Raw genomic sequence first — 22,602 nt, forward strand, 5'->3', positions numbered from 1 at the left:
AAAAAAAAAAAAAAAAAATTATTGAAAAAAAAAAAAAACTATAAGAACATACATTCTTAAAACCACTTTTCTATTGTCTTCAGAATACAACGTTAGTTTTATTTTCAAACTTTTTTTTTCTGTACCCCTTTGTTACTTACTAACAGCACCCATAGTAATTAGAAAAAGACTAAAATAACCATGTTATTATGTTGCTGGAGTTGCTACCTTAGCCTCTTCTGTCATTCCTGCTGCTGCGTCATCACCTTTGCACCTCCGCTGTCCATTGCACTCTGAGAGGAGGGAAAGAGTTCATTTATCATTTATGTTCCGACAATCTTATTATGAAAATCTAATTTTAGAAAACATCATGTAAGTTTCGAAAAATTTGTTCTGAAAATTCTATTTTATAAAGCTCGTTTAAAAATCTATTTTATGTAATCCAGAAAACTTGTTTCATAAATATTATTCCGAAAAATATAGAAAACTAGTTTCAGAAAATTTTAAAATAAATGATCAAAAAGTTAATTTTATAATGAATAAAATATCATTTTAACAATTATGAACTATACTTAGAAATTATGAAGGTACAAGAGCAAACGCAAGGCCCATGTGAAAAACACACTAATGGAACTTTAATAAAAGTTGTCAATGAATAAATAAACATTAGGAATTTATTATTGGTACCCAATGTTTTTGCTAAATCATCCTCAACTCTAAAAAAAATATATATTTTTTGTGTTTTGCGAAACCAATCCTTGGTTATGAGGTGGTTTCTGCGTTATTATTAGGTGTGACTTCACAGCGCATAACATAAAGTAAACAATTATGTTATTTCACAAAAACGTAACAGATATTCGTTTAAGTCGTATATCTAGCTATAAAAGTTATCTTTTTACAGTTAGTTTTTATTGAAATTGAATCAATTACGATATATTATACCCATAAAAAGCTAATTTTACGATAAATTAATTTTGTAATAATAATTAAATAAATCAGTGTACAAATTGGTTTAATAATACGTACAACTTACTTTTTATCAGCAATCAAGTTAATTGTGACATAAGAAAAAGTAATTTATGCAATAATAACGATTAAAAAGATAATTTGTCTTACCAAAATTCATCTCTAACAAGCTTATGGAAAATAAAATACATAATGTTTCTATAATGTTTCTGTTGTACGGATCTTGGATCAATCTGCGTCGTCTTCTCTAGCGACCGTCCGCCTGGGTCCTCCGGATGTTCGTCAGTAGTTCTCTGTCCTCCTGTGATGTCCGGCCGGGTACCTGCTAAAGGCACTCCGACGCTCAAGTCAATGTTCAGTTTTTTATATTAAAGTTAGTGATAGAGAGAGTGAAATAAATGTGCATTAAATGTGTCTGCCTACCTCTTACCTTTGACTCTTATTTATAGTCTTTTTTTATGGGCCCATGATTAACAAAATCTTAATCATGGGCCAATTACTGGCCTGCTGAGGTTAATTTAGTTTTACCTTAATCATGGATGTTTACCGTGTCAATGTCCTTGACCGAACGTCCGCTTGGTCTATTCATGCGAGCATTTTGCGGGGACGCCCCGCTTATCCGATATATGGGTTCGTGAGTTTTGGTATTTATTTTACTTTTGACGTATTGACGTACTAACCGGGCGTCCTAGTAATATGGTGAGCATGGAGGATGTCGGACCGCCTTTGCGGTGACAAACTCCATGCGAATTCTTCAAAGTTACTCATGGGCGGGTTTGTGTCCGGCCCTGACTGTCGATAGTCATGCAGACACGACAACGTCAAGCCGCATGGTGGTTCGTGGGCTGTGCGCGTTTTGTTGGACCAGACCCTCTCGTGGCCGGGTACGGGCCGGGTGGCTATCTAGGGTACACATAACAAACAATGCACTTCATCGAATGGGAATTCCTCTTTGTGGCGAAGCTAAATCCATTCTTATAAATCCTGGTAGTTTTAAAATTGAGTCTATAAAAATAGTTCTAAATCATTTCCTCTTCACAGAAAAAAAACCCTCCTATTTATTAGTTGTCATTAAATCTTTTTATTACTTTTAATACTTATTTTGTAAAACATTAGAAAGATTGATGAGACAGAATCTAGCGTCAGCCTTTATTGAGAACAAAAATGAATGGATGATTAACATCCACTGACCCTACAGAAGGAAAACAATGTTTGTTGAAATAAAATAAGATACAATCTGGTTCTAGAATTTGCAAAGATTCATGTTTCTTGATCATTCTTCCCTCTTGAATCTTCATTTCCACCCCACTGCTTTATCCTATCTTCTGCAAGGGATGCCTGCCATAATTCACACAGATAATCTTAATAATAAGCATCACGAAATTGGTTTTCGTTTGAAACGAACACAATGAAAAACATGTATTACCTCTTTATTCCAATCAGTTCTATAGACCATGAAGAATAGAACACAAGTTTGTAAGACTGTCCCCGAGAGCATTCCAGACCAAATCCCCTGAAATGACCCACCATAAAGAAATCCATTACTACATGAAGAAGGATGAAAAGAAAAAGTAATAATGAAAAGAAGGCTTACAGTGACACCCATTTCAAGCTTGTAGCCCAAAAGAAGACCCAGAGGAATGCCGAAGAGGTAGTAACAAGCTATATTCACGTACGCAACCGCAGCCTGCCACCCTGCACCGACAGCAACCCCTGAGAGAACTGGCTGCACGTTGTTGATCACAATGCAAATGGCCAACATGGGTGTCAGCTCCACCACCATCTCTCTCACTGCTGAATCGTTCGAGAACAAAAATGGATACTCATTTCGGAATATTATCAGAACCAGCGACAACGTCACACCGATCAGAGTCGAAGTAATCACAGCCACAAGAAGTGAAAACTTTGCTGTTCTCGGGTGAGATGCACCTAATTCATTTGACACTCTCACACTGCAAGTTCATATCAATGTTCGTCAACCAGTTACCCAAAGTTTGTCACTTTTTTGCAAACTTTCTCTCCATGCACTTTTATAATAGGAAAATGATATTTTAACATCAATTTTTTGAAACCATTTTGACACTGCACACGTGTCAAAATGTGGTTGGACGATTTCAAATTAAAAAAGAAATTTTGATTTTTTCCTTCCAAATATATCCTTACTTCAGTTTTTTTAATTTAAAATCATCCAACCATATTTTGACACGTGTGATTGGAGGATTTTAAATTAAAAAAAGCTGAGACAACGATATATTTAAAAAAAAAATACTAAATATATTTTTTTAATTTAAAATCGTCTAATCACATTTTAACACGTGTACAGTAACAAAAATTGATGTTAAAATATCATTTTTGGATAGGTAAAGATAAAATAATTTGAAATTTAGTTAAGTTGTGATTTAAGTTAATGACTTTATTTTGAATTTAATGCTTTTATTTTATATTCCAAGGTTTGACTGTTTGTAAAGGAGGTGTCATTCCAACAACACCTTTTTTCTTTAAGTTTTTGAATAAATTAATTATTTATAAATACATAAAATAAATAAATATCATTAAATTGCTCTGTGAAATGGTTGGTAGGTAGGAAGGAAAGCAACAAACCTTACAGCTGCGTTCAATCCAAAGGACACCATGATAGTCCATCCCAATATGTTCATGCTGCAAATTCAGTAAACGGCACGTCAATATTCCATGAAAATGTTAAACATAATACGTTTTGAAAGATGGCTTTCCAAAGTCTTAATTGAAGATTACAGTGACACACCTACTTACAGATGTCAATAACGATTTACTAAATAAAAAAATAAAATTAAAAGTTTTATGTTAATATTTTTGGTGTACCTACCAATAAAATCTAATAAATTATTTCCACAAGGGAAAGCACGTACAACTAATTCTTTGTCCCAAAAAGAGGTAGGACAAACCATTTAAGGAGGAGTACAAGTCAAATTAAACTTTTGAAAGTGGCACTGAATGAATCTGCATATGGATTGGATTCAGATCCACTGCACATTAATTTTTAAATTCCATGCAACTTCAACTTTATATTATTAAATAAAACAAAAAATATTATCAGTGGAAGTCATCATTTTGAACAACGCCATCGGGTGCCATTTCTTTTAAGTGGATTCATATTCATGTGATCTAGCTATCTACACATCTCGATGAAAAAGAAAACTTTCCCATATATTTTATTGGACACGAGAGATGCACAGCCTGTACACATTCGCCTAATTTATGCATACTATTCCTGTTCAGATTAGTTTTCATCCAATATGCTAAACAAATGTATTATATTAAATAAACAATTATTACCACTGCTAAAATACACTTGCATGTTTTTCTTAAAAAAGTTAATATTTTTCTTCATTTTAAATTTCACAAGCAGCATCATTCCTGAATTACTCACCAGATGGACAGCGCATCAACCGAAACTTCCGCATTTTTCAAATATCCGGCGAAGAGAATCAAGGCCATAAAGTACCACACTTCCAAGCTGCGCACATTCAACAAAATTAAGTTAAAAACCAAAAATATATTTTATTTAGCACCTATTTATCATTTAATAAAACATTAATATGTCATTTTAATTACTTCACCTAATTTAATTAAACATTTCTTTTCTACAAAATTTATTTATTTTTATGCAAATTATTTTCGTTAATTAATTCTTCCACACACTCACTGCTATAGTACAATAAGGATTGATATTAATCAAATCCATAAATAATTGCTCCTTGATCATGAACCCTTAACGAAGAAGCCAAAAGGAAAACAACAGATGGGAATTAAAAAAATTAAGTTTATTTAATATAGTATAAAATAATGAAGGCGCGATCCACGGGTTGTTTTCATTTTTTATTTTTATTCAATCTAATTTTAAATTTTTGTACAATAGAAAAATAAAAATCTGAGAACAAGTACGACAGAGAAACAGAAAATCCAAAGATGCTATTGTTGACGTAGAAAACGAGGAAGACAACTTAGGATGGCTGGTTGAGGTATGAAGGAGACCACAATAACATGATAAGTTTTGCATGCAGAAGATTACAGACACAAATTAAAAAACAGCGGTCATTTGGATCGGGTCATAAAGGTATAATAATAATAATAATAATATAGTAAATTTTTGTATTTCTAAAGAAAAAGAAAAAGACAAAGAAGTGATAATATCAAAGTCATTGTAAAAAACTTATGTATGTAAAAATATTTTATATATATATATATATATATATATATATATATATATACTAGTATTTAATAATATATATTTTAACGGCAATCATTTGGTAATTACAACTTCACCAACCCTTAACAAGTTGTAAAGTTCATATTAAAAAGTCTTGTTTCATATTTACAGCACTTCCTTCAATTTATTTTCTTACCACATCTGTTAAGAAAAAGGAAATATTAAAAAGCACTTCACTAAAAATATTAATTGCTTTATATTTTAAAATTTTAAATAAAACAGTGTAACTGTGATAACCCCTTAATTATGTAACTTGAAATTAAAAAAAAAAAAGAGTATTTTTATATCTGTTAGGTGAATATGGTACTGAAAAAGAAAAAAAAATTATGTATGTAAAAATATTATATATACACACTAGTATTTTAATAATATATATTTTAAAGGCACTCAGTTGGTAATTGCAAACCTCACCACACTTAAAAAGTTGTAAAGTTGATATTAAAATGTCTTGTTTCACATTTACAGCACTCCTTTCTATTTGTTTTCTAAACAACATCTGTCAAGAAAACGAAAATATTAAAAAGTACTTAACTAAAAATATTAATTGCTTAAACTTTTAAAATAAAAATATTAATTGCTTTAACTTTTAAATTAAATAAAGCAGTGTAACTGTGATAACCCCTTAATTATGTAACTTTTCAACCATACTTATATATATTTTTGAATAATTGAGCAGTTTTTCTAGTAAAAAATAAATATAACTTGGAATTAAAAAAAGAAAAAAGAAGAGTATTTTATATCTGTTAAGTGAATATGGTACTGAAAAAGAAAAAAGGAGAAGGAGAAACCAGAGCATGACAGCAGAGGCAAGAGAGAGGCGAACGAAACCCCAAAGGTTGTGAAAGGCTTTAAGGGAGAAGCCAGACCACGCTTCCCCACAGGTCCCACTCACTATATACGCGAACTGACCTACGTCGATGAACCACCACGAGGCGTTCAGCACCACGGCGGCGCCCACCATGCCCCACCCGAGCTCCAGCATGAGAAGCCAGCTGAACACGATGTGCAGCACCAGCGCCGCCGCAGCGATCCACGCCATCACCATGATCCTGCTCTGCGCCTGCAGAAATTTCTGCATGGGGTAGTTCATGGCGTAGGCGAACAGCTGCGGAATCATCCACACCGCGAACTCCCCAGCCGCCGCCGAAATCGCCGCCGTCTGACCTATCGCCCTGAGCAGCGGCGCTGCGAAGACGTAGAGCAGAGTCAGTAGAATGGCGGTGGCGTTCAGAATCACCCACGAGCGCTGCATGTACACCCCCAGCATGTGCACTTGCCCCGCCCCGTATGCTTGCCCGCACAGCGTTTCCAACGCGCTTCCCATTCCAAACTGTGCCAAACTCCATCATTAATTAATCAATCAATCAATAATGTGCTAATTAATTACATTTGTACTATTTTCCTATTAGATTATAAATAAAATTAGTTTATCTGATGTAATTCTATTAATCACTTAAAAATAAATTCAGTGAAATATTATTACAAAATATAAAAAAGTTAAAAAAATGGAAATTAAAAGATTATTTGTACAGATATAGATAGTTTATTTTCCATAGTACAAAAGAATATTGTTTTCTTGTATACATGTAAAATCATGATCTTATACTGTTGATGAATCTATTCCTACACTCACTTTTTTTTTTTTCCCATTTTCGTAATGGAAAGTACAAAGATTGGATTCAACAAAATTTAGGGTAAAGGATCTTCAGTGTTCTTAATATATTTTAGTGTTTACATAAAAATTGAAAGAAGTCAAAAAGATGGTAAAGAAATTAATACAAAAGTTGAATCTATAAAATAAAAAAGAAGATGAATACTGAGTGGTAACTTTAGGAGCAAATGAGTATGTAAATGAGACGGGGAGATTTTCTGTTTTTGTTAGGTACCGTGATGCCTAGGCAGAAGCCGGCGATGACTGAGTTTTCGACGGAGACGGCTGCGAGAGCGATGGTGCTGACGTGGCCGGAGAAAACTTGGGTGATTGCGCCGAGGGAGTACTGGCAGACGGAGGTGAAGATGGCGGGGGCGCCGAGGTACCAGAGCTTTTTGGACTCGACGAGGAACTCTCTGGCGAAGTCGGCGGCGCTGGCGATCGGAGCGATGTCATCGGATTCCGCCGTGAAGACTGCTGTGTCTGGTCGCGGCGTGAGAAGTGGTTGTGTCTGGCGGTCGTTGTCTCCCATGGTGATATGATCTCCCATACAGAGAAGTGAGCGTTGTGGGAAGGTTTATAAAGAGAGGTTGGGGCCATTAAAACACATCTTACCATTTAGTTAATAGTCTCACCCTCCCTCCTCACTGCGGAAGAGGGAGAAGAAGGAAAAGGACAAAAGAAATTGGAAAATATAACTTGAAAATTACGGATTCGACAAAATAAACCCACAATTTAGCCCCAAATATAAATTTCTTCCCACGTTTTTAAGAATATTCACTGACAACTTTTAACGTAAATATAATCAGAGAGAATTAAATATTATCCAAATAAAACATATAAAAAATTCCAAACCAACGTGGTGCCACAATTTTATGAAAAGGGGCATGAATTTGTAAGGTTGCAATTCTTTTTCTATTACTATCAAATTCCAATTCTATTTTTCTTGTCCTATAAAACGTTTTCTTATAGAAATAACTACAATATTTTAAAATTCAAATTAGTAATTCTATCATTAATTTTTAAATATTTTTATTTTATTATTTTTTTTCCTGAATAATCCATTCCAAAAAGAATTCCAGAAACAAAATCTTGTGCCTTTCAGCTACAGACCCGAAAGCCTTAAAATTTGGTTATCCAATAATCGAAGTATGTACTTTTTCTTTTCTTTTCTTTTTTAAAGTTGTCTGAAAAATTATAAAAAAATATTTGTATATAAAAAGGCTGATGTACTTGATATTGATAAATATTTGAGAGAGAACAAAGTTAATAAATTTAGGCTTAAATCCTTAATTGGTCTCCATGCTAGGAGTGAATTTTCAGTTTAGTACTCGATTTTAAAAGTGTATATATTGGGTCTCCATGTTTTGCAATTTGTGTCAATTTAGTGAATTAATGACACTTCAAACAAGTTTGTAACAGCAATTGGAAGGTGTCCAAACGTTTAAACAGTTAATAAACATGCTGCAACTCAAAATGACTTCTCCACTTGCAATTTTCAAGCCAAATTGATAGTTCAAAGGGACTAAATTGACACAAATTGCAAAACATGGGGATCCAATGTATACACTTTTAAAAGCCGGTACTAAACTGAAAATTCCCTCTTAACATGGGGACCAATTAAGGATTTAAGCCATAAATTTATAGATATCTGATGTGATAAGAAGAAAAAAAAATTAATGTGTAATAAATATACGTGAAATCAAGATGTATGTATGTATATTATTGTTTAAAAATTAATTAGATTGATTTTTTTTATTTTTTAAGGGTTTTAGTTTTTTTTTAATATTAATAGATTATTAATTATTTAAATAAAATGAAAAATAAATTTAAATGTAATATTTGAAAATCAATTTCCTAACTTATAATAGTTAGAATAATGATTCTTAGAATAACTACTTACAAAGGAATTTATAAAGTTAACTAATAAAATTAAACTAGTGATTGAATTTAATAAGATAAATGCTAGTTTAGTGTTGAAATTAATAATTTAGTAAATTTATTACTAAAACACACTGTAATAATAAAGTTAACTTTTAAATATATTTTAATAGTCGGTTTTAAATTTATCAACAAAAACCATGTTTAAAACAACACAAATATCATTAAGTGATTCAATTACAACGATAAAAATAATAAATAACATTATAATCGCAAATAATGCTAGAAAACTTAAATAATAACTCAATATTAAATTAGGTGACACAAATAAAAAAGAGTTTCATTCATACCTACTTTCTTTTTCTCTCCAAGTCATAAAGTATATATGTGTAATCATTTTTTAAGAAAATAATTCAATCTTGCTTTACTAATTTTTAAGAAACGTAACTAATGTAATAGATTTTGTTTAAGACTAAGATATGACTATGTAGCAACACCAATATTAAATTTCGGTAAAGTATATATGTTTAAACATTTTATAAGAGCAAATAATATTGTATTTAGGAAACATGACAAATGTAAAATATCTTGTTTTAGATTAAGGTATAATTAGGTAGGCAACATCAATATCAAATTTTATTTTAGTAGGGGTGGATGAGTCTGAGTTCAATATTCTAAAGAGCCGACCAGTCTTTTAATTCTGGGACCCTGTTTTATTTTCAATAATATTACCTCTATACTATATTCTGTCAAAGATTGATAAATACGAAGGTTTGTTGAATAATATTTTTTGTTAATTAAAATATATAAATATAACATAAAAGTTGCTTGAAGAGTGTGGAAAATTGTTGCTCTTTTCATTCCGGACACAAAGTAAAAAGTTTTGGCAATGAAATTATTAGATTTTTGTTACGAATTTTATTAAGATGTTGTCATGATTGAATGATCACTAGTATAAAAGCAGAGTATCCAATGTCGAATATTTTTTACCTTTTACATCGAATTCAAGAATGATGTCATATTGGAAGACGTTAAATTGATATCGAATTTAAAAAATTTGACGTTTAACGTCAAATTTTGTCAATATACGATGTTAATAATTTTTTTTTAATTAATTGTAATCATTTTTTACAACCCTATGAGACCTGAAAACCAGAATAAAAATACAAATTTCAGTTTTTGGTATTTTATAAAGCATGAACTATGAACGGTAATATAGGATCAACAACAAAGAACAATAACAAACAACAAACAAGTTCAAAAAAAAAAAAAAAAACAAGTTCAACAAATAAGTTTTTCAAAACGAAAACGAAAACGAACAAAAGGTGGTTTCATCGGAATAAAGTGTTGCCACCAGTGAGAGAGAAAGCAGAATGCGCCTATGAAGGACAAGAACACGAAAATAATCGGTGAAAACAAACAAAAATCATGCATAAAGTAGTTAATTAACATGCATTTGTATCAAATGAAAGAAAGATTACATGTGATGGTCGTCAAACTTCGTTCGAGAAAAGTTTGAGTAGAGAAGAGGACCTCGCGTGCTAAGATAAAGTGAATGAATTTTTTGATAACGATTGAAATACCATTATTTTTATACTTAACTTTGATATTAAAAACACCCTTTAGAAGCTAGCTTGAAATCATGCTTTTGCTTAAGTTGTGAGAATAAGAGAGTTGAAGGTGGTATTATTGGTTTTATGCTTGGTTTTCCTTGTTTTGACAGGAATTAAGATGAATTGGATGAAGAAGTTGAAGTAGCAAGGAGTTGGAGTCAGGAAAAGCTGGAAAAGTAGCACATAGAAGAATCGCAAAGAGCGTTGAGTGTCATTCTAGGGCGCTGAGCGTCAATTTCTTCTGTCTCACGTCTGGACACCACCGTTGAGCGTCAGGATCTCCTGTTTCACACCTAAGCACCACTGTTGACAGAAAAAGGCGTAAAAACACTCCTTTCACCCCTTGGAGGCAGATTTTGGATGCGGAAGCTCCGATCTTCAACTTTTAGGGTTTTTATCTTTCATTCTTTTCCATATTTCATCTAGTTTCACCATGTCTATGGTGAACTAAACCTCCATTGTTGTTGGGGAAACAATGTAATCCTTTGAAACTCCATTATTGCTTTACTTAATTAATTGTTAGGGTTTTTCCTCTATGCTCTATGCATGCTTTGTTTAACTCATTCAATTGCATGATTATTGATTTTGTCGATATGGACACAAACAGGAAAATCAAGAATTGGGGTATTTCTCCCAAAAGCAATATTACCTAGACATAGGGATAGGAGGGTTGGTTGCCTTTAAGCTTCTGTGCGAATGTAATGCTAATTAGTTGCTAGGGATACAAGACATTGTGAACTAGTAATTAAGAGTAGGCTTTCTTCACCGAGACATCAAGTTTAAAGTAAATTAGAAAGTGACATTAAGACTAATGAAGAAGATGAATTCATAAATACACGAGAGTGGATAGGATAAGTCAGAAACCCCAACAACATAATCATTCATATTTTACATACCAATCACATGTGCATTTTTTTCTATCAATTGATTAACATTTGCATTCATATTTATTTTCTAGCATTATAAACGCCATGATTTCGTTTACAAGTCTTAATTAATCAAGAATCCACATGAATGTGTAGGCCGTGAGTCTCTAGGGAAAACGATACTTGGATTTACCATTTATATTATTTGATACGATTCGGTACACTTGTCGGAGTCTTAACACAATCTCCCGCTCAAATTTTTATTGAATTCACTAGCCTTTTGACGTCTAACATTGGGGCATTCAACGTTTTATATCATTTTACGTCGAATTACAATTCTAAATGATGTTTAATAATTACATTTATTTACAAAAATATCACCGGTCATTTTTAACGTTGGTTATTAAGTAGTTAAACGTTAAATGCATGACGTTATATGTCGTTTTTGCATTAGTTAATCACAGGTTTATTTTTTCAAAAAGTAAAAATTAAAGTGTCAACAATTATGAGTAAAATATTAAGTTCAAATTATTAAAAGCCAAATTGAATGTCTTTCTCCTATTATTGCTTAATTCCCGAATAACCAAATATATTATATGAGATTATAACAATAGTGAGTCTTTATTAGAATATCCGCCACCTTCTAAGTTTTACTTTACATAAACTTTCCTTCTTTTTTTGTTTTTTTCTGAAATAATGATAGTTTTCCTATTTTAAAACTATTTTAATATTTCTTTTCGTTTAGTTACCTTAGTTTAATTATCAACATAATTATATGACATGGTTGAAACCCAAAATTACTATACAAATTAGGAGCAATGATGAGAATTAAACTTGTAACAAATAAATTTATATTAACAACCACCATTAACATTGCATCCTTGTGTCTACCCTTCCTTTCAGGTCGTACGTTGTGTTTTATTATTTCTTTGTTGTGCCTCTTAAATTGTTTTGATGGTAAAATGGAATTGAAAGTTTCTTGATCGTTGGATAAGGAAACTTCTAATGTCACTCTAAAGAATGCATATGCATGAATAAAACGTGTGCCCTTATAAACAATTTTTCTGTTTCTATAAATTAGTTGAAGGGATGCATATGCATTAAAGAAAAACTTAGATGTTGTCGGGTTCATTCATTAATAGGAATAAAAAAATACAAGAATAAGAATAAAAAAAATAGTTATGCGCTCTATATAGAAAGTATGCATTATAAAATATATATTGCATTTTCATTAGATTTTCTTTCTATATATAACTAATAAAATAGAATAATAAAAGAATACTAAAATAGTTAAGATAAAGTACCATCTAATATAAATGGTAAACTTGTCCAAGTAAACTTAATGATATTAGATGTTTGTATTTTTAACTAAGTGACAATATATTATAATTCTCCTCTTTAGCTTTAAATCATAAAAGAGTTTCCACATAATCTTCCTTTATCGTCAAAGAAAAATTAATTCGTTCAAAAATTTGAATCTTGATATACAATTTGAAGTCACCTTCATAATTTTGATCTTCCTAGATTTAACAATGTATCCCACAAAATACAATTTATCATCAATATGTTTAATTCTCTTATGACACTAGTGCAGTAAAGGGAAACAACTGCGGTTGTTTTTTATTATACGTCGCGGTTTTAGGTCTGAGACTTTAGGTCGCGGTTCCAATCGCGGTAATAACCTGGGGATATAACAACGGTTCTTTATTGAACCGCGGTCAAAACCCATTTTTTTTAAAAAAATTCGTCTAACCTTTTGGTCGCGGTTCCAACCGCGGTAATATACCTGTTGGAACCGGGCCTATACCCCTTTTTTTTTTTAAAAAAAAAAAAATTGTCTAACTTTCTACCGCGATTTTGACCACAACCGCAGCCTATTCTTCTGAATTTTTTTTAATAGCAGGTCTGTTTTTGTGATATCCAGTATCACAAAAACAGACCTGCATATCAATGCAGATTCAACACAATAATCAACATATACATCTAATTTTGATCCATACGTAAATATTCTGACTTTAAAATAAAAAATCATATTATCATAAAAATTATACAATCATACAAAATCTAAGGATACAAAATTATATGATCATATTCAATCACATATTCAATCATACAAAATTATACAATCTAATAAAAGTAAAATTTAAACATTAATATAAGAACCTGATAGTGTGAAAAGCCAATAACAATGAACAACCCGTGACCAAAACGCTAAAAAATTCAACTCTAAAATAATCCAAACCTGTAAAAAATTCAACTCTCCTGAAAAAGAACATTCAAAATACATCTAAAATAGCATTTTTGAAATTTTTTTCAAACTTTATGCTGCGGTTCACCGCCAAACCGCGACCTATTCCCTTAAATATTCAAAATTTAAAATTTTGACATTCCCCAAAAGCAGTTTTGAAAAAAAAATTCAGGAGAATAGAACGCGGTTCCCCTCAGAACTGCGATCTATTCCCCCTGCAAAATTCAGACATTCCACAAAAGTAGTTCTCAAAAAAATTTTTAGGGTAATAGACCGCGGTTCTAAGGGGAACCGCGGTATATTCCCCTGCAATTTTTTTTCTGCAAAATTCTGAGTTCCCGCCAAGGCAGTTTTGAAAAAAAATTGCAGGGGAATATACCGCGGTTCTAAGAACTGCTTTTGCGGAATGTCAGAATTTTGCAGGGGGAATAGACTGCGGTTCCCCTCAGAACCGTGGTCTATCCCCCCTGCAAAATTTTGACATTGCCCAAAAGCAGTTTTGAAAAAAAATTTCAGGGGAATAAACTGCGGTTCAATGAGGAACCGCGACCTATACTGTAGATATAATTTCAAAAATGCCACCGCACAATATTATGCTTCGATTTCTATTAAACCGCGACATAATGTGTGCGGTAAAAGATCGATTTTTTACTAGTGTGATAAATTTGACCAACTAATTACTTTGACTATATAAAGAATAATTATATAGTATACACAATACTAAACTATATTATCATTTCCTTCAACCATAAAGCCTCTTTTACCCATTTTGTGAGCATGACATACTTAACTTAGATGATAGATAAAAGACACCACTAATTATGAACCAAGTTTTCTACCAATGATTATATAGTGAGAAGACATACCCAAAAATTGACTTTCTAGTATCAATATTACTTGCATAGTCTTAATCTATAAACTCTTTTGTAGCCTCTCCACTTTGGGTCACTACAAAAAAATTGTTATACAGTGAAGGTTATTTTGCAAAGTTATAAACATCCTCACAAATTAACATAATTTAGGATGATTCTAACAAATTGTTTAAATGACAATAATTGTGGACGTTTTAGATCTTTTGTAAAGAGGTTTAAAACCTACTCAAATTATAATACATTTTTTACTTTCATTTCATTATTTTTTACATCTATTCCCTCCCAAAATTTTATACTTAAACTTTTCTCAAATTCTGAAAACACTGTCTAAACCCTAAGCGCCAATTTACTCCTCCCAAATTTTCCAATCTCTTGATTAGTGCATTCGGGGTTTGTAGACTGTCCATTTTCTTCCTTCCTCCATTCGTCCCGCCAATTTCCCCCCACCTTCAGCCCTCCCAAATTTCCCCTTCCCTATCCCTCCCAAATTTGTAGACTGTTCATTTTCTTCCTTCCTCCATTTGTCCTGCCAATTTCCCCCCACCTTCAGCCCTCCCAAATTTCCCTTTCCCCATCCCTCCCAAATTTCCCAATCTTGTCATTGCATTGTGAGTTTGAAGACTATGATTTTTCTTTCTCCTTCAAATAGTCATGCATTTCTCAAATATTTCACTACGTTACTTTCGTGTTTCTTCCATTTCCACCTTCTCCTGGCTATCTACATTCTGCTCCCACTGTGGCTCACAGTTTGACCTTCTCCCCATCGTTGGGTTGAACTTTGGTAAGTTCATCGGTCATCTTTCTCATTCTAGCAGTTTTGATTATTTATTGTTCTTCATCTCTCACACCTTCTATTGGTCATGGGTTGCTTTAGTACAAGTTGCTCTATTTTCTCAAACGTGTTGCTCCATTCATCTCAACAATTGTGGTTATGAGCAAAGGTTAACATGTTTTTCATCTCTATAATTTATGGTTATTCTTTTGGTTAGGTTATTTTGTTGAAATTTTGTTTTATTGTTCAATTTTATTAAATTCTGCTCATGCTGTTCATTAGTTTAGTTTGGAAAAAATATTTTTTTTTTTTTTTTTTGTTGGAAAAATTTTAAAATTTTTGTTCGATTTTATTTTATTGTTCAATTTTATTAAATTCTGCTCATGCTGTTCATTAGTTTAGTTTGGAAAAAATATTTTTTTTTTTTTTTTTTGTTGGAAAAATTTTAAAATTTTTGTTCGATTTTATTTTATTGTTCAATTTTATTATTTTCTGTTTTGTTAAGATAACATTCTATTTAACTATTCATTCATGGAGTGAACTAAAATTAGGAAAAAATTATGCGATTGGGTTGCATGTTGGAGATGTGATCCTTGAGGTTAATGGTAGTAAGTTTGTTAAACCAGGTCCTAGTGCAGTTTTTGAAGTTGTCTTAGCCAATGTTATATCTGTAGAGGAGGAAAGGTAAGTTGTTGGAAAACAGGTAGACTTCTTTTTACACCAAGAGGAGGAAAGGTAAGTCTTTTCGCAATCTTGAAATCAAAGTATAAAACTTTTTAAACTTTCTTGAAATGAAAGTAATGAAAATTCGTGTGTAGTGGAAAAACATAGTAGACTGCGCAAATACTAAAGTCGACTGTAAGTAAAAGTGCAGGAATAGAGAAAATCAAACACTAGTTTTTATATTGGTTCAGCCAACAATGCCTACATCCAGTGTCCTTCCAACCTAGGAAGCAAATGCACTATAATGGTTGCGGTTTTTACAACAAAGAATTTATTGAAGACCTCCACGTCAAAAATATAAATCTCCTCTCTAACCCTTAACCAAAATATAAGCAGTAAACTTAGCAAGACTTGCAGCAAGATGTCCCCTCTCCTACAATCTGCCAAACACCACTTTGAACAATCCTCAAAGTGAACCAGATTCCACGAGTCTATCCCCTGTAATCACAACAGGTCCAATACAGCAACTCCACGGATGCTAAGACAGAATCTTGACCAAACCAAAAACACCTTCACTGTGCAGAATGTAATCAAGCAATGTGTGCGCACTCAGTCTCCCTTTGAATCTCTTTCAAGAAAGATCACCACTGTCTTCTTGGAGAATTCTTGGAGCTCTAATAACAAGAGATATCAATCTGAAACAGAAATGAAAATGTTAGATCATCAAAATTCTCTGAACAACTTCGTGTTCAACCAATTTATAGATTTCTGTTTAACAAACATTCTTTGAGTCGAATAAGCTACTAATTCAGTCAACTGAGTTATGACAGTTATAACAGTTCAGTCAAACTGGTAGCAGTCAACCAAAATAAAAACTCATTTAATACAGTTGACCTACTATAGAAATGCTCAACTAACTTTTAAAAATATAGCCATTAGAGTACAAGAGCATAACAAAATTTCAAATCAAACAACTAATGCAGTCGAATATGTAGTGCACATAGTCGACTTCGACATGTAAGAACATTTTGAAATTTTTTTCTTCTCAAAATCTCACAAAGCACTGATTCTCAAAATCTGTATAAAGACTTTAGTATAGTCGAATCAATTAATGATGGTGTTGACTTTACTGTAGCTTTGTCACACAATTATAAGTTCATAAAAGTGCTTGTGGTTTTCGTGCTTTAAAACATGTGCAATGCATCCAAAAATGATGTAACAAGTACAAGATTAATATATATGCATTCACATAGCAATACAACACATAAACATGTTCAACAGATATATCAAACATTTAGCATAAGAACATGTAGTACAACAACAACATATATGTGTTATTAAGCAATGTGTTGTCATCATCAAAAACCAGAGTAATATAGATATTGTGTTGTCAACAATCTCAACAATCTCCCCCTTTTTTTATGATGCACAACCATGATTAATAACCAACCATGTTTGTACAATTTCATGCAAAACAGAGTAGCGAAAGATATAACACAATTCAAATACTCTGCATGCAGTATAACCAGACAACAAAATATCAAGCAGAATATAAGACTGAAAAACATTCTTTCCCTTTTATAAAGCTTTCATAAATTCTCTCCCCCTTTGTGCATTAACAAAAAAGGAATGCTCTAGATATTTATTCTAAAATTCAAATAGAGATGCAAAAAAAAAATGTGCAATTTCTTAAAATGCAATGATGCTCCCACTATCACATTTAATCACATGTAAAATATAACTCCCCCTGAAATGCAGGTGATGAAGGTTGAAAAACAATTATTTTCATATGTCAATTTGGACCAAATTACACCCTTTACTACTTGGAATGAGCTCAGAATTAAGCAAAACTCAATAAATGAGTCTCGAGAGAGTCAAAAGTTGTTTTTAGCGATTTTATGCTTATTTTGCATTGTTTTGTAGCTAATTTGAGAAAAGTAAGAATGGAGTTGAAGATACAGGTCGTTGACTCAAGAAAAGAGTAGAAAAACGAAGTTTTGAAGAGTCGACGTACTGCCCAGCGGCACACTTAAACCACCGGGCGGTCCAGGACGAGGAGTAGACAGGGCATTTGACTCTGAGGGAAACCGTCGGGCAGTGGCGATTGCCGCCGGGCGGTGGCGGCAGGTTATGGGAAACCGCCGGGCGGCACACTTAAAACGCCTGGCGGTGGCACGTTGGACTTGGGTCTGTTTTTGACGCGCTCCTCACCTATAAATACTCCTATTACGAATTCAGAGTCATTCTTTTGACAGGGGAGAACGACCAGACCTAATTTTGCTCTTTAGAGAGGATTTCTTGGATGCTTAGGCTCCTTTTCATCTTTTCTAGGGTTTGCTTTTCCATTCTTCTTCCATTTTTCATCTAGTTTCACCATGTCTATGGTGAACTAAACCCTATTGTTTTTAAGGGGAGGCTAAGAAAGTCGCATAATGATAAGGTTCGCTCCAGATCTGCACGGAATCAGCCAGGCGAGATGAAGCTGAGACAATGGAACAATAGTCCTGATGCGGAAAACAGTGTGATGCAGTGACGATGTGACGTTGAATCGATGGTGGAGTGAAGAGCTTGATGCAGCGGAAGCTATCTCAGAAAGTCTTCTAGAAGAAGAAAGCTAGGTGGAGGAGAGGAAGAAGCTCGGTGTGTGACTTTGGACAGAGTTCTCGCTGGACAAAGATCAACAGCAGAAGAAATGATATCTCATATATTTCCAAAGTGTGTTACAAGCTTTGCCAATGAGATTTTATAGATCAATCTCAAGGCCATGCATGGGAAATATCAGATCCACACGTTTCAGATCTCATTCCAACTAATTAACCATGTGCTAAATGTGTGTGGCTTCTAGAAAGCTCTATTAAACACATGTAAAATATGCTATGTGCCTATGGAAAAGTAAACACTAATGCCACCCCCTTTTATGATAGGCACACCCCTCCTTATGTAGAATTAACCANTTTACCCCTCTCCATGTTCTTGGGTTGTTCTTTATTTGGTGGGCTTGAGCCCCGCGTATCATCCCCTCCCTCTTGGAAAGGATTTGTCCTCAAATATGATGGTTCGCCTGAGGACTTATTTTTGTAAACTCCATAGAAGTTCCTCCTGGATAAAATATTACTCTGCAATAAGCATCAAACATATCTCTAATTAGTTTTATTTGACCCAATAAGATATATAAAGGAATATGTCTAGAAGAAGGTTTCCTAATTTTGAAATTTTCAAGTTTATGACTAAAAAGAAACCTTACTTCATTTGAAAATTTATTTTTGTTTTGAGTTAGTGATAACTTGGAAGATATCTCTAACTCAAGTCTTTGATTGCCATGTGTTAAAGAGTGTAACTTTTGAAAAGGGTTGATGGCAAATTCTTGGAAAGAAAAGGTAGAATTAAAGCATTCAATAACAATTGGAAAGTGAAAAGATAGAAAACCTCCCCTTAAAAATTTGTGTTCTATTGTGAGAATAGGGGATGTTGCCAGTTCTTTCTTCTTTTCTTCCATGTCTTTCTTTTCAAGTTCTTCCTTCTCTTCCTCTTCCTTTCTTTCTTTCTCTCTTATTTTCTCTTCTTCTCTTCTCTCTTGTACTCTTCTCTCTCTTTCTCTTTGTTTTTCTTCTCCTCGTTTTCTCTCTTGTCTTTCTATTCTTTCTTGTAATTGCCCATGTTCTCTCTCAAATCTCCTTTTACTTCCCTCATTCAAGAACTTCATGAGCTTTTCTCTAAACTCTATTTCCCTTTGATAGAATCCACTTAAATTTTGAATGAACAACTTGCCTTTTCTAATAAGCCCTCTCATATGTTCTAAGTTACTTTGAATATTTGGAGGCACAAACTTTCTTCTCATGCATGATCTCAATTCATACCAATTTTCAATGGTGGATTTTCTACCTTTATGAACCCAATATTGCCTTTCATCCCACCACTCTAATGCATGCTTTTCTAATCTAGAGAGATATAAACTAAGAACTTGAGATTCACACTCTCTAGAAAGAACAATTGTACTATAAGACTCAAGTTCACTTTGCTTAAGAAGATCAGGATGCATTTGATTAATTTCTTTTTCCCAAACTAGGTATGTTAAAACATTTGTATCTTTACCAAAGAAGGGAATTTTTCTAGCTTTAGTACACAAATCATCCTTAATGTATGAACTAGACATCCTAGATGAATAAAAAGACATTTCTAAAAGTTGTCTTGTGTTGCAACTACTTAGATTTCACCCAAAAACAATTTCTAGGTAAGGGAGGTGAATCACTAGGATTACTTAAGTACCAAGCCTTGTCCTTGCCAAAATTGTTCTAGGCTACTTACTTAGTTGTTGTTACTTGCAAGATTACTTTCAAAATCACAAAAGAAGACTCAAAAGCAAAACAAAAACAAAGGAAAACAACAAATTAAACTCTAAAGCCGGACTCTAATGTAACTCCTAAACGGGTAACACAAATTTAAACACACAAGAAAAGTTTTGCCAAGAGTTGAAAGAGCACCAAGGACTCTTCCAAGACAACTTGGACTTTGAATGGCCTCTTACAAGAAATTGAGATGATGGAACAAATACAATTTTGTGAAGCAAAAAAAATAAAGGAAATTGAATATGGCAGCTTTGGCCTCTCTCAAGGAAAATTGATGTTGCAAATGGCCTCTTATAAAGCTCACAGCTGCAAGGTGAAGCTTCTGCTGTTACACAGATATTCCAGCAGGTGTTGCAGCTTACGGTTTTGATGTACCGTGCAGTGCAGATTGGAGAACTCTGCTGCCAGGATTTCAGCTTCCTCAAGGCTCTTTCCAATCTCCAAACTACTTTCTAGAATGCTACCAAGCTAGAAGAAGGGTTGTACCATGATCTGCACCAAATATACTCAACCACAGACCAACACAATTTCAGTTTCGCACCCAATTCAACACGCTGCTGTGTTACTCAAAGATGACACCAAATTGCACTGCTGTCAATTTATCAAACAGCTTCAGTGCAAGAAGTTCAATCAATGACAAACTATCAATTAAGGCTATGAACAGAGGTAGCACTCCAAAAGGAACTTAAGATATGCTCTAAATTGGATTTAGAAAGCAAGAAAATCAAAACATGCTGCAGTATATCGGTTTAATGATTAATTCCCAAAATTTGGCAAACTGTTTGATGAAATGACTCAAAGAAAATAGAATTTTGGAGTTTTCTGGTTTTGCTGTCACGGTTTCAAATTGGATTGCGGGATTTTTATGCTTTTTAAATTTGATTTGCAAGGTACAATGACTGTAAATGCATATAAAAAAATGATCCCAGCTCTTGCCAATCCCAAAATTTTAATCACAACAGAATCAACTTAAACTGCACACAAAACTGAATGCAATAATATGAAGGCTGGAAAATTTTTGAAGCAGCAGTACCAACTGGATAATCTGTGATTATTGCTTACAGAAAAGTTCCAGCAATGTTATATGATGAAAAGGATCATGTGCAAGGAGTTATGCAGCCAAGAAATTAACCACAACAGAATTCCACTGCCACACTTCCAACTTTGGTCAAAATCTAGTGGTTTGATTGGTTTTTCTATGAATAAGTGCAGATTTGACCATATGAACAGTGAAGACACATTTGAATTCACTTTATATGAGTGTTCAATTAAGAAAACAGTGGAAACACAATTGGATTTGGAATATGACTGCACCAGTTGGGAATTTCACTTATAATTGGTAAGTGGAAGAGTGATTTTGTGCATTGTTGGAAGAATGACCAGAAAAACAATGTAGAAACATTTTAAATGGCCAAATAAAGTTGTCTAAATGTGTTCAATGAACAAAAAACAGCAGATGCTCAATTTCACCACTTGAGTTGCCAAATTATGCAGAAATCTTTAATATGCAGCACGGTCAAACAGATTTTGATGGATGCAAATTGATGTAGGCCAGTAATTTGAGAAATTCAAAGAATCTAAATCAAGATCTAGCTTGAGGAAATCATGCTAGTGGATTTTATAGGTCCTAAACCATCTGCAAGGTAATTCAACACGGTGCCAAGCTATAACAAATCCATGACAGATTTTCCAGATTTATGGTGACTGTTTTTCTGTGAAGCTTTAGCAAATCTGTGATGGCTAATTATTTTGAAAAGGTTTAGATCATCATCACACAAATTATTACAATGTATGCAGTCAGATAAACTGAATCAAACACTGCACTTGATACAAAAAAAATCAGCACAACAATTTTTGGAACAAAAAATGACGCTGCAGCAGTATTTGCTGCTGCCAGAAAATGTTTGGCACTGCCTTATACTCAAATGATCAAAGCTGGATGAATTTCCATTGCTTTTTTGATCAACATAGAGTTAGCTAGTGCTTTCTAAGTAAAATTTTGAAAGACAATGAAGCTGAACAGAATCAAAGACTGTATGACAGTGTAAAACAGCAAACAACTTGCACATTACTCAGACAAAACTGGAAATGAAAATACAGTGAGAATAGGACTCAAACAAGACAAAGCACCGATTAAAATGATGAGAAAGTGCTATGGAATAGTGAATAACAGCAATCATTCATAGAAAACAGCAAAATCAAAATAGAAAATCAATGGAACAGTGACATTTTGAAGCAAAGACAGTGTAGGAATTAAATGACAATGTGAATAGACTTAGCTGGAGCGTGAATCAGCCAACCATGGCTCTGATACCAAATGATAAGGTTCGCTCCAGATCTGCACGGAATCAGCCAGGCGAGATGAAGCTGAGACAATGGAACAGTAGTCCTGATGCGGAAAACAGTGTGATGCAGTGACGGTGTGACGTTGAATCGATGGTGGAGTGAAGAGCTTGATGCAGCGGAAGCTAGCTCAGAAAGTCTTCTAGAAGAAGA

At 33.3% G+C, this 22,602-nt stretch overlaps 1 protein-coding gene across 1 annotated transcript; it reads right to left on the reverse strand.

Moving 5' to 3' along the window:
• Nucleotides 1–2,070: 2,070 nt before the first annotated feature.
• On the reverse strand, nt 2,071–7,495 carry LOC106780763 (protein DETOXIFICATION 29). Its single transcript, XM_014669071.2, has 7 exons — nt 7,081–7,495; nt 5,983–6,524; nt 4,355–4,441; nt 3,547–3,603; nt 2,540–2,897; nt 2,372–2,458; nt 2,071–2,283 (listed from the first exon to the last, which is right to left on the reverse strand). The coding sequence occupies exons 1-7, from the start codon at nt 7,393–7,395 to the stop codon at nt 2,206–2,208; spliced, it is 1,524 nt and encodes a 507-aa protein (XP_014524557.1). The 5' UTR covers nt 7,396–7,495; the 3' UTR covers nt 2,071–2,205.
• Between the last annotated feature and the right edge of the window lie 15,107 nt (nt 7,496–22,602).

Source organism: Vigna radiata, unplaced genomic scaffold (genome assembly GCF_000741045.1).
Source record: "Vigna radiata var. radiata cultivar VC1973A unplaced genomic scaffold, Vradiata_ver6 scaffold_208, whole genome shotgun sequence".
NCBI classification, from domain to species: domain Eukaryota; kingdom Viridiplantae; phylum Streptophyta; class Magnoliopsida; order Fabales; family Fabaceae; genus Vigna; species Vigna radiata.

Excerpts from the sequence above, each read along its gene's own strand:
- LOC106780763 (XM_014669071.2), bottom strand. The coding sequence starts at position 7,395 with ATGGGAGATCATATCACCATGGGAGACAACGACCGCCAGACACAACCA. Across the intron at positions 6,525-7,080 it reads GCTTCTGCCTAGGCATCACG|TTTGGAATGGGAAGCGCGTT; the intron begins GTACCTAACAAA and ends AGTTTGGCACAG. Across the intron at positions 4,442-5,982 it reads GCCTCTGCTGTCATGCTCTG|CTTGGAAGTGTGGTACTTTA; the intron begins GTTTCTCCTTCT and ends GAATGTGCGCAG.